Consider the following 13016-nt stretch of genomic DNA (forward strand, 5'->3'; position numbering starts at 1 on the left):
TTGTAGTACTTTCTTCTCTGAATTTATAACTTTGTATTTGCTCATTCTGTTTGCCTGTTAGACTATAGTCAATTCCTCTTTGCTAGGTTCCCCCAGAACTATTTTTCTGAGTCTGAAGACCCTCCCCATATCTGCTCCAGTGAGTTCCCTAAGAGTAAATTTTTTGGGGGGGGGACTGGAGGGAAGTGAGGAAGTCCTGCACCAGCAGCAGTCCATTTTGGTCTAAAAGCCAGCAGGAGAACTGGTCACCATTTTGCTTTCTTCCCCAAACAAGATACAAAAACAGAGCTAAAGACAAACCAGGAAAGTGCATACCTTGTAACTCCACATATTGGTCCACAAAATCTTCAAGCTGAGGTTCGTAATCTCTCAGCAGTTTGTAAAAAACCTCTAGAACTGCTTCCGCTACTTCCCACTGTCAAGAAAAGCACACATAAAATATTATTTTAAAAGTGGACATCTCAAACCTCAGCTTCCCATTTTAGTAAGATAAAAAGATGCCTTATGCAGAATCAGGCTATTAGTCCAAGTAGCTCAGTACAATCTATGTTGTCTGGCAGTGGCTCTCCATGCAGTCAGACAGAAGCCTTTCCCAGCCACTCTTGGAGATGGCCAGGAATTGTACCTGACTCTACTACTGAGCTACAGTCCTTCTTAAGTATCGCTAATTTTCTAACTCTGAGCATCATGTTATGGCAGTGGAATACACGGAACCCAGTCACTGGCTCAATTTTAATGTGATTAGCTATAAATCTTAGGGGCAGAAATTAGCAAAACATCACATCATTTTAAAAAGTCAACATTTAAAAACAATACATATTTAGAAACAGAAGCTACCTTCTCAGCAGCTCGCCGATAGGCCCTTGTACGAAATCGAAGAAACACAGAATCTCTCAGAAATTGCAGATATGGATCAAAGCCTGGTGGGCGCAAGCCAGCGCCCAGGTTAGAAGGAAATGAACTCTCCACCAGTGTGCTAATGAGCCGGCAGAAAGCACGAGTTAAAGGATACTCCTCACACCGGGATTCAATTTCATTCAATTCAACCTTTGCAGGAAAACAGAGAAACAAACATTATTAAGAATGTAATTTACTGCATCATAATGTCAGAATGCATCCATAGAAGTTTTTTTGGGTTTTTTACACAATTACAATAGATTCTCATGTTTCACCGCAACCAGATGGACAGCACAAGGCACGTTTGCCTTCAAAAAATGACTAAGAAGGGGTAGGGCATTAAATTTTAGTAGGTTTTTAATTTCCCTATTGCTTTTCAATGTCTATGGCCTCAATTAAGCTGAAACTAGTCACAGCCAAGTTAATTAGTAATCAGTGAAATAAGTTTAGTCACAACAACCCCCATTGCTTCCAACAGTGCTTGCAGTTTGAGAGTCAGATGCATCTAAGTCAATTGACTTCCATTGGTTCAGGCATGCTTAAATCTACACAGGATCAGAACGCTCTTCACAACCAATTTCAAGCGTCTACTCATCTTGTAAGGATTTTTTTTCCCTTTTGACTTTTCTGAACAATTTGACTTTTTTTTTAAAAAAAAGAGTATGTGCACTATTATTACTATTTTTAAATATGCAAGTAAAAGACTCTGAAGCTCCTCTTTGCTGAAGCAGTCCTACAACTTTTCACTTTGTACAACCACTAGAAACAGATTTTACCTCAATGCCAATGGCTTGTCTTTGGCCTGGAGTTCTGACAGTTTGTAGTATCTTTCAAAACAAACAAGAGAGAAAGGAAATGATTTTTCATAATCACCGAAAGAACATGAGAGCTAAAAAAATGAGCTACACTGTTTATCTTGCACACTCTTTTTCAAGAGCTTCTACCCATATGAAAAGGTATTGTCACCCTTCCAGAAAGACAGATTAAACTCTATCCAACAAGCTTTTAATGCAGCACCTGAAAATACCCGTCCCAGTAGAGAACACCGGACTAATGCAAATGTAACACTTCCCGTTCCTTAACCACGATTATGGGGTTGAGCCACATGCTCCCTCTTCCCTTGCAAATCCACAGATTGTGCAAATGTAACAACTAACCACAGCTAACACTGGTGACGAAAGGAGAATGGAGAACCTGCACAAGAAAGGAGGAACTATGGGGAAGGAGTGCAAAGTCCTATCGGCTTTTCCCGTCACCAAGGGAATGAGCACACAAAAGTTACAAGTCCGCCAATGTTTACAAACCTGCTAAGAGGCTACTAGCCTAAATTTCCATGTTGACCACAGAATAAAAGCAGCTCCCTTCTGCAGCTAGCATAGAAACACAAGCTATTAACAAAATTGCTTCTACTAAAAAGTCGAGGAGGGACACAGCAATCCACTTCTCCACCACCAACTTGCTCATTTGCTTTATTGAATACCTGGTCACCTAGGATTACCAGGAAAATTATTAAATATAAGGCTGCATTGCATCTGTGCTGGCTCTCCCTTGTAGGCAGCAAGATTTTGTTGATCGGACCTAAAAGGACTAGAGTGCTAGCGTGATCAGCTGTCTTTACCTCAAGACACATTCCCACCTTCTCTCCACAAAAAGGGAAATCTGCCTTTCTTCTTAACCTTATTCAGAATCTGCCAGTACAGATTTATAATACATAAGCAAATAATACATCACAGAAGGGGAACCAATTGGACTTGCACTTTTTCATTCTGTTTCAGCTGCTGCTGCTACAGCCCAACATTCCGAATACAGAAAACAATGACATGCATATAATTAACGCCAGCTGATTTTTAAGTAAGAACTAGCAACAGTTGAATAAAACAGAATTTGGGGGAAAGCATAAACTTCTAGTATTCAGAGCATACATTGCTGAATAGTCTCCGAATACGTACAGGATTGCACTAAGAGTTAAACTGCCATGGAAAAAGTTAAGATACCTGGGTGTATTCCAATGACTGCCACAGGGAAGCAGCAATTTCCGGAGATTTCCCAAAGGCTGAAAGAGTCTCTAATAACTCTGCTTTCAAAATGGGATGGATGCTACATTGCAGAAGTCCCAAAATTATAACCACTGGTGTCCACTGAGGGTGTTCACAGAGAGCCAAGCGGGCATTCTCACTCTAGAGAAGAAAAAAGAGCACCAATGACCTCTGAAGATTCAAACAAAAGCTAAGCAATGTCATTATGGGGCCAATTATATTACGAATAAGTATCCAACACTAATATTTTCCTTACTTTCTATTTTTCTCCCAGTCAAAATGAACTTCAGTTCAAGTCTATCAACGGCTATATCAATTTTCCTCTAGTACATCTGACTTTCAATATAAAATGTGCTGGGTTTGTAAAGCCAACTTAATTAATAAAATAATGGACAAACGGAATCCCGAATGCATCAACCATTAAAGGAAAGGCCTGTTTACCCATTTCACTATAGTTTCTGTAAGTTGCAGAAATGAAATCAATCCATCCTGTTCTTTCTGGGTGATGCCTCTGAGAGGAAGGTGACGATACTGAATGCTATCTGCGCTAGGCAAATCTTTCCGCAGGTGCTCATGGTACAGCATCAGAGAGTGGAAGAAGTGCTCCCAGGAGACAGGACTGCCACCTGCTCCCTGGATGTTTTCAGCTAGAAGGGGGAGAAAAATATCTGTGTGAGTACAGATTATGTTAATTAAGCCTACACCTAAAAAAATAAAACCTGCCCTAAATTTAAGATTAAACATTTTTATTATATATCATCTGAAAAACACTAGCAATCCTATATTCTAATATTAAAAAGCACAAAAAATCACCAGTAGAAAAACCTGCAAAGGGAAACCAAAAACAACTGAGTATGCTTAGTGGGCAGGGAAAGCAAACTGATAGTTTGGGGGCGGGGGTAGAGGAGGATGGATGCAGTAGCCTAGAAAGGGCATGGCTTCCTAGAATCCTTAACAGGAGCACGCCACACTGCAACATTTGGTTGTGGGTCCCATTTGTTTATACCATGGGTCGGCAAACTAAGGCCTGGGGGCCAGATTCGGCCCAACTGCCTTCTGGATCCAGCCCGCAGACGGTCTGGGAATCGCCGTGTGGATCGGCGTGAGGATTCTGATCGTTCGGGCTGCGCCATTTCCCACACAAACACATACACAGCGGTGGTGGCACCTCCTCCCTCCCTCCTCCTGGCTTCTCCCTGCCCTGCCTAGAGGAGGAAGGGGGTGGGCTTTGTTGAGCTGCGGTTGGCTGAGCGCCATTTTAAGCAGCCCCTCTCCAGAGCCAGCCCTTTTGCGCTGCTCATTGTCCCTCTGCCACCGCCAGCCGCTGCTGCTCACAAGGCACGGGTAAGCAGTCACTGGGGCTCTTCCGGTGCTGTGGAGAAGGGAGAGAAGAATCGGGGGGATCCCCCCCAAATATAGTCTGGCTCCCCACAAGGTCTGGGAGACAGTGGACCGGCCCCCTGTGGAAAAAGTTTGCTGACCCCTGGTTTATACCAAAATACTGTCCCTCAGGTCGGGACGCAGGTGGCGCTGTGGGTAAAAGCCTCAGTGCCTAGGACTTGCTGATCGAAAGGTCGCGGTTCGAATCCCCGCGGCGGGGTGCGCTCCCATCGCTCGGTCCCAGCGCCTGCCAACCTAGCAGTTCGAAGGCACCGCCGGGTGCAAGTAGATAAATAGGGACCGCTTACTAGCGGGAAGGTAAACGGCGTTCCGTGTGCTGCGCTGGCTCGCCAGATGCAGCTTGTCACGCTGGCCACGTGACCTGGAAGTGTCTGCGGACAGCGCTGGCTCCCGGCCTATAGAGTGAGATGAGCGCACAACCCTAGAGTCTGGCAAGACTGGCCCGTACGGGCAGGGGTACCTTTACCTTTACCTTACTGTCCCTCAGACACGAAGAAAGCTGCCTAATACTGAATCAGACCACTGGTTCATCTAACTCAGTATTGTCCACACACGAACCGGCAGTGGCTCTCAAGGGTCTGAGGCAAAAGTCTTTTCCAGCTCAACCTGGAGATGGCAGGTATTGAACTTGGAACCTTTTACATGTGCTCTCTTACCTTTGTTCTTTTCCTAAAAGGCAGCCGCAAAGTTTACACTTAGAAACAAGCTATAGTGAACACAGATAAACATTAACTAGAAATGTGCTTAAGAACATAGCATATTGAAATATGAAAAGCTTAAGACTAAAGCATTCACTTCCTTGTCTGCTTCATGATAGGCTGCCTTGCAAATAATGCATTAGTACTGAGGTTCTGCTGCAACAGATTCAAGTGAATGGGAAAGTATGTTGGCCTATTTGAGGCCTTATTTCTTACCATGGCTGCTGCCATTGCCCTTCAGCAAAGTAAAGCAGTAATGAGCGCATTGGGGCCCGTTGGCTAATCCCCGGAGCATTTTCAGGTAAGGAATGTAAATTGTTGAGGGAAGGAGGTCTCCCATTTGTCTAACAAATTTAGACAAAACAACCTACAAAAAAAGTATAGAAACATTTGCCTAGGAAGAAATATATGCCAAAAAGCCAAAGGCCCCCAAAGTTAAAGTTTTAAAATAACTTGTAATGTACACAATCTGTTCAGACGCTAACAACCAAAATCAAATCACTTTTCTAGCCTTGATTTTCTTAAAACTGGTATTGGTTGCACAAGAATTCTCCACCCCTTCCAAGGCACTAGGGAAGGCATGGAGAACTTTTGGCCCTCCAGACATGGCTGAACTACAACTCCCATCATCCCTGGCCATTGGCTATGCTTGCTGGGACAGATAGGAGCTGTAGTTCATCAACGTCTTAAGGGCCAAAGGTGTCCCATACATGCACTAGGTGAACGATCCAGTTAAATGTTAAGTACATTTAAGTCCCATCAATTGCGGTGGGGAAGATTTGAGAGTATTTTTATATCTCACACTGAAATCAATGGGACTTGAAAATGCTGAACTTATGCTGGATTATGCCCCATGGCATACAGTAACTTTAAAAAACTTTAAGGAAACATGGAAAACTGCTTAGCATTTAGAATGCTCAATGTAATCCTTTCAAATGCCCAATACAGCAAGTCAGTATTTTTATGCCCCAATGCAGAGGGGAGCAGGGGGTGGGGTGGGGTTGAAAAACAACTGAATCTCTTTTATCCACCTTTGCTGTCACTATCATTTTAAGCAGTTCTGTTGTTTCAGACGACACATTTAGTGCCACAGAAGGATAGCTGGGTGTGCCCCAGCTTGTCCCCTCTTCCTATGAAATGCAAGCATCCAGAGCCTTGGGGAAATACGATGTGCTACTAATTGTTTTTAAATGCTTTCAAGAAAACCCAAGCCCAAACAACAGTGGAGGGAACTGGTATTTTCTCACCTGACGCTGAGGTGGTCTTTGGTGGGCTATCCCAATATACGATCCTATGATGGTGGAACTCTGCAGGGGCTCCGAAGGACACCAGTACTCAAGAGCAAGCTCCAAATTAAATGGATCCTTCTTGTACAACTCAGCAATCTGTAGAACAGAAATAATGTGAGTCCTACATACCTACAATTACACACACACACACACACACACACACACACACACACACACACACTATAGCCTATCATGATCTTTAGGAAGAAGAAGAAGAGTTTGGATTTGATATCCCGCTTTATCACTACCCAAGGGAGTCTCAAAGCGGCTAACATTCTCCTTTCCCTTCCTCCCCCACAACAAACACTCTGTGAGGTGAGTGGGGCTGAGAGACTTCAGAGAAGTGTGACTAGCCCAAGGTCACCAAGCAGCTGCATATGGAGGAGCGGAGACGTGAACCCGGTTCCCCAGATTACGAGACTACCGCTCTTAACTACTACACTACACTGGCTCTCTAGAAACATTGCCTTTCACCTGATTATCATCCGTGCGCCAAATTCAAATACAAAACAGATTCCATTAGCAGCATCCCCAGCTATGTTAACACTACAGTGGTACCTCGGGTTACATACGCTTCAGGTTACAGACTCCGCTAACCCAGAAATAGTACCTCGGGTTAAGAACTTTGCTTCAGGATGAGAACAGAAATCACGCAGCAGCAGTGGGAGGCCCCATTAGCTAAAGTGGTGCTTCAGGTTAAGAACAGTTTCAGGTTAAGAACGGACCTCCAGAATGAATTAAGTACATAACCAGAGGTACCACTGTATTCCATTCCACAGTCACAAAATTCCTTGGGGCAGCTTTCAAAACTTACGAAACTTTTTCTGACTAAAGACTAATTTGCCAGCATTAAGAAGAAATATAGTTACTTTAGCATACCTGACATCACATCTCACATTTTTTAAGTGGGATACAAAAGTGCCATTTTTCTAGAAAAAGAGTTGCCAGAACTCACCAGGAATGCTTCTCTTATAATTGCAATGGAGCCCACCTGAGAGGTGCCAGAAGTGTATTTAATATAAGATTTGACACCAATGTTCTTGCTATTCCAACTGTATTATTTTTAACCAATGTACCAATTTTTTAAAAAATGAAACTATAATGACTTCTCAACATTTTATTTTTAAAAGAACTTACTAAAAACATCAGATGCTCCAGATCCCGTCTAAGAGAAAGAGGTGGCTCATTACCCAACTGTATACTCATGTGTATCATGCGAGCATCTTCATCAGCACGGTTTCTTAGCTGTTTCACCTACACAGTTTGCCAAGGAAATAAATTTATTGATGAAGCGAACAAGAGCAGACAGCTTTTACAGGCATTTGACTAAACCTCATTAGCATGTATTTATGAAAGGGCCACTAGAATCTTTTTTAAATGTTTCCTTAAAGATTTACCACACTGTAAGATTACATGAGGAACTGGTTCTTTACACCAGTACCAAAGATGCATATGAGATAAGAGAAAACTGTTGACATTACTAATTACACATATTTAAGACCCACTGATTTCAAAGGTACAAAATTGATCACATGCTTGTCTCTCTCATTGAAATCTATGGGACTGAAACATGTCTCATTCTAGCTGAATTGCGCCCCCTATTCCCCACAAAGTTAGTCGCCATGTAGAAAAAGTGCAATTGTTGTATCTGTTTCATATAACAATAGCAGGCAACTGAAAAAAATAAAAAAGCATGACTTCGTCAAATGAAGCTCAGACCTATTACTAGAATTCTCCAGATTGGATAATTATATATAATATAAAGCTAGTCAGCAAACATTGAAGGATGTCTATGCAAGTAGTTTAATTCAAATTAACAGCTGAACAGCACAGTCCTATGCATGTATACCCAGAAATAAAACCCACTGAATTCTATGGAACTTCCTCCAAAAGTATATGGGTATACAATGGCAGCTTATGTATATTTAACCTTGGAGTAAGTCCCATTAAACAGAATGAGAATGACTTTCAAGGAGATCTATGTAAGATTAACATGACCAAGTTGAGAGATTGTTACTAGAAAAGAGAACTACCCCAGCAAATAGTAAAGATGATGAGCCAACCAGCCAAAATAGAGGGCAAGGACCACAACAGCAAGTAGTTGCTTTTTCTAAGAAAAAATATATTAAATTACTTAAACTGGTCATTGGGGCTTAAGACAGGATTTAGCCAAACAATACACAGTATGCATGCAACTTACGCGCATTTAACATGTGCAATTTCATCTTTACGTGGTTGAAGGCTGGCCAGCTGAAATCTCCAGGGCCAAAGTTTTTAAGCGCTCTGCCTTGCTTGGTGGGGTAAGACCCTTTTGGCCCAGTAGTTCCAGAAGGTAAGATTGCTTGTGCAGGGGTGGTTCAAGTATATGTGTTTTTGCACACACATGCCATCCTTGGAACGTAACCCCCATGCAAGGACCCAGTTGTCAATTGGACAAGCACAAAATGGTCGCTGCGTGTATTTTAAAATTTCACACATATATGAACACAAAATGCAAGACATAATTCCCACACTGAAATGCTTATATTAGTCTGCATAAATAGATTGCATTGGAATATTTGTCCTACTTATATCCAGTCCACAAAAATACAACTTACCTTCATTGGCATGAGAGCAAGAAAGTCGGTGGTAAGGTTGTGGACTCTACGTATGTAAAATTCCTCTTGGTAGAAGTTTTCAGCTCTCACCACAGATTCAGTAAGGAACAAGAAAACGTTGTCTGCAATTGCTAACTCTGCCATTGCTTCATCTGCCTCAGCAAATTCTGCAAGTGCTGAAGAGAATGAAGAAGAATGAATGCAAGAGACAGACTAATAAAGCTACTATCACATTTTTAAACTTTAAATCCATTGCTGTATATTGTTTTAAATGTTTGTTTTGCTTTGGGGATTGTAGTCCCATTTGTGTTTCTGGTCTCCGACCGTAATAATAAATTATTATTATTATTATTATTATTATTATTATTATTATTATTGCTATTATAAAGCTACTAACTGCGCATACATTTCATAAACAGCATACTTAAGGGTTGGCAGCTTAAACAAAGGAATATGCATGATGGATTGGCTTCCTCCGCTAAGCAAAGAAAACAGGTGGGATTGAGTTTCTTGTCTATGAATCAGATTACCTGTCACATCAGTGAACTGTGAAATTCCACGCAAGGCTAGAGCCCAGGCTAACCTAACAGTTCCTTGAAGTCCTGGCAGTTTCCAGGGCCGAGCATCCTGAAGGCGTGTATGGATTGCAGCTATATATTGTCTCTCTGTTAACAGTGGCAGCTGGTGCATCAGTTCTACATTTTTTTAAAAAAGCAAATACAAAATAGAAGTTTAATACAGAAAGAAATGTGGTTTCAAGTCCACTGAAAAGAAAATGGGTGACCCAGCAAATACAATAACCTCTTTCACCTCTTTTATTTTGTGATTCAGAGCTAAATAGCTCCCATCAAATTTTGTGAACGATTCAATTAAGAACTGTGGAGAAGAAATGGGGAAGTCTGGGAAACATCAGAAATTTAACACATCTTAATCTATATGAATGACATATCTTTTGGCATAGCCAGAAAACCAGTTTTACCTTCTCGATCTTCAGTGGCCTGTTCTAGAAAGCTGACATCAAAGCAATAGAGGAGTGCCATAAGAAGTGCCAAGTTTACTCTGTCCAATGAACCATCAGCTTCCACGGTCACTTTCTCTAAGTAAGTAATCAGGATTAAAGTATCATCCCGGCTCAGCGGTGACTGGCAAGCCCAAACAAATAAGCTCTCTGCCAGTGCCTGCCTGCACTCCTTGATGAGATCAGAAACCTAAAAAAAAAAAATCAAAATCAAAACCAAGTTACTACATATGTAGCTTCAAAATATGCTTTTATCATATACAAACAATACTATCCATGTTTATTCAAAGGTCAGTCCCACTGATTGCTCTTTATGAAAATGCATAGAATTAGTCAATCCCAAACAAGTTTGAACAGAAGGAAGCCTTTTGTGTTCAATGAGGCTTACTCCCTAGTAAGTACATCTAGGATCATAGCCTTAATCAAGAACATTATATATCAAACTCATTGCATAAAATGAAGTTGATTCTAAAAAGTTATTTACAAAAACTAGTTTTTGTAACCAAAAGCAGGATTTTAAGATGTTTCTTAGCATGACTAATATTTGCAACTACACCATGAAATGAACATAAGACTGGACACTGATCAAGTTCACATGTAATGTCAAACCATAGTCTTACTGTCAAACCATAGTACTTACTGTCTCTGAACATCTTAAGCATTTACCTCTTTGCGATGTTTCTCACTGCCCAATCCTCGGTCTCTCTGCAGTTTCTCAAACTCAGTGTTTACATCAATTTGAGACACCAAAGTCAGAATTTTATGTGTGAGACCCTGCTCCATCAGTTCATCTGTAAAGCGTGTTGTTATGGATACCAATTCAGGACTGAAATCAAAAGGAACAAATTACAGAAACACCATTAAAACAAATGTGAAAAACAGAAGCTTCTGTGATGGAGACAAAGCAAAATCCCAAAAACAGAATCATAATTTATAGGGGGAAACAGGGGCGAATCTCTCCCTTCTGCAGTACTTGAAAAAAATCTAGGTTCAACATAGAAATATTGTTACTGTTTTAGTTTAGGTATTTTCAGAAGCTGTTGCTTAAGAAGACAGACCTGAGTTCCAGTGTCCAAGTCTTGCCTCGCCGAGACTGGATGAGTGTCCGCAATGAATTTGCAATGCATCGCTTTCCATCCCAGTATAAAAGAACAGCTACTAAACCCCTGGATAGCCCAGGAAAACGAGGCTGCTGATGCTCCCCTGGAAGAAAGTTACAGTCATAAGAGAAGTCCCCATTTATGCCACCCCTTGCTTTTCTATTATCGTTCTCTCTCCCTCCCCTGCCACTGGTGCTCAAATTATGGGTAGAAAGATAGATGGGCCCTTAATGAAATGCAGAAACCCATCCCTTCTCTCTCTCTTTTACCCACCCACCCACACCATTTCAGCCAAATCATGCCCCACCTATTCTAAGAACAGTAGCTAAGGCAGATAGATTCCCTCTGACCTCCACATAAGTCTTGCACCAACTCTCTTTGCATTGTAACATAGATGGCAAAAATATTCCATACTTTTTCTAGTAATCAGAGTGTCTTAGACTACATGTATTCCAAATTGCATCTTACTATTTTAATATTAATTTAATATTTTAATATCAGTTGTGCAATTAGCCTGGCAATTTTACAGCCTCATGAGCAAGTAAGGTGTGTATATGTATGCATGCAAACATGCATATAACATTCTGCAAGAAATTATTCCAGCTTTAGTAATGATGAAAATCTGCTACTTTTGTTTATTTTGAATCATCTATTCTACTTCTGCTAATGGTGTAAAGGGACAAGAGCTATGGAGACACAGACATACCCCTAAAACAAAGGTATGTCTCTTCAGAATAGAATAGAACAGAATAGGTCAGCTTGTTCCCATTCCAATATCACATTACCTGCTAGAAGGAGTTCCACAGCTGCCAACTCCCCAATATCAAAAAGATCACTCAGAATAAAGGCCTCTCTGATTAGCTGCTCTGGTAAGAGTCTGGTTCCTTGTTGGCCCTGGATAGCAACTCCTTCTGTACTTGCTTTCTGAACCTTTTCATGCTGTTGGGCATTCTTTGGCTACAAAACAAACAAATCAGAATTGCCAACTCTGACCAAAAATGCATAAGAAAAATGAAAAGACATTTCATATGTACAGTATGTCATCATACTGTCAATTCTCCAAACCACGAGAATGAGCTCAACAGCATTTCCCCATTAGGTACAGTCTTAATACAGTTACCGTATGAAACATGATTTAAATAAGTGCAAAACCAACTAAACTTTTTACCACCCATCTCCCAATAGAGCAAAGGTTTACTTTTTACCGGATTTCTGAAGAGAGATATGAAGTCAGACTTGTATTTCTTTAAGATCTGGTCAAGAAGATGTGTTGCTTCAGGTTGCCTTTTCCAGATAGCATTAACCACTGCCTGCCAAATGTCTTTGTAGGGCCCCCACAAACTGGCAGCTAAAAATAATATAAAAAACATTTTCACAACAGGAGATTGTGACAAAACATTACAAAAACACGATTAAATCAAATGAATTATCTAAAAGGTGTAGCAAAACCAGCAGTCCTCCTGCCATACAGATAGTAATGCCACCTTTACTGTATTATAAGCAGTAGTGGCTGCTGAAGTCTTGAAGAGGTACACACTAGATGGGGGTTTCTTGCATTCACTTTATGTAAAACAGAATAATTCAACCCCCAAGCCAGATATGCTGAAGTAATTGAGGTTCAGGATGGAGAATGTTCACATGCATATACAGTACACACACCAATATGATAATGGTACCCTTCATCCAATATTCAGATGCATTTCAGCTGATTAGAGGAACAAAGGGTGGGGAAGGGGAGTAAAAAGGAGTCCTCATGCAAGAGCCAGCACAGACTTCAGGCTGCCTTTTAATATTAACTATCGCAAACAGCTGCTTTGCACAGGACAAAGCATAAAACCTCTATGCACACTCGCACGTGTGAAGATCCCAGACAGGAGCCACTGGGCACACAATGCCTCAGTTTGCGTGAACCGCTTAGTTGAACTATGATTTAGCACAAATATGCAGCCTTCCAAAGGGGAGCTTACAGCTGCTTTGCTC

At 41.2% G+C, this 13016-nt stretch overlaps 1 protein-coding gene across 3 annotated transcripts in view; it reads right to left on the bottom strand.

Annotated features, from left to right (window-relative positions):
- The window catches only part of NUP205 (nucleoporin 205), a 35743-nt gene that overhangs the window by 21408 nt on the left and 1319 nt on the right, over positions 1–13016 (bottom strand). For all 3 annotated transcript variants that reach the window (XM_083573616.1, XM_083573617.1, XM_083573618.1), the window contains exons 2-16: positions 12242–12384; positions 11822–11993; positions 10995–11139; positions 10603–10762; positions 9898–10126; positions 9449–9613; positions 8919–9094; positions 7459–7575; positions 6280–6417; positions 5249–5399; positions 3375–3580; positions 2892–3074; positions 1674–1724; positions 838–1047; positions 316–415 (exon numbers count right to left, since the gene is read on the bottom strand). In XM_083573616.1, coding sequence (XP_083429742.1) covers positions 316–415; positions 838–1047; positions 1674–1724; positions 2892–3074; positions 3375–3580; positions 5249–5399; positions 6280–6417; positions 7459–7575; positions 8919–9094; positions 9449–9613; positions 9898–10126; positions 10603–10762; positions 10995–11139; positions 11822–11993; positions 12242–12384 — 2346 coding nt within the window. The remainder of the gene's footprint in view (positions 1–315; positions 416–837; positions 1048–1673; positions 1725–2891; positions 3075–3374; positions 3581–5248; positions 5400–6279; positions 6418–7458; positions 7576–8918; positions 9095–9448; positions 9614–9897; positions 10127–10602; positions 10763–10994; positions 11140–11821; positions 11994–12241; positions 12385–13016) is intronic.

The sequence above is a fragment of the Podarcis filfolensis genome (assembly GCF_964270895.1).
Source record: "Podarcis filfolensis genome assembly, chromosome: 10".
In the NCBI taxonomy this organism is placed as follows: Eukaryota; Metazoa; Chordata; class Lepidosauria; order Squamata; family Lacertidae; genus Podarcis; species Podarcis filfolensis.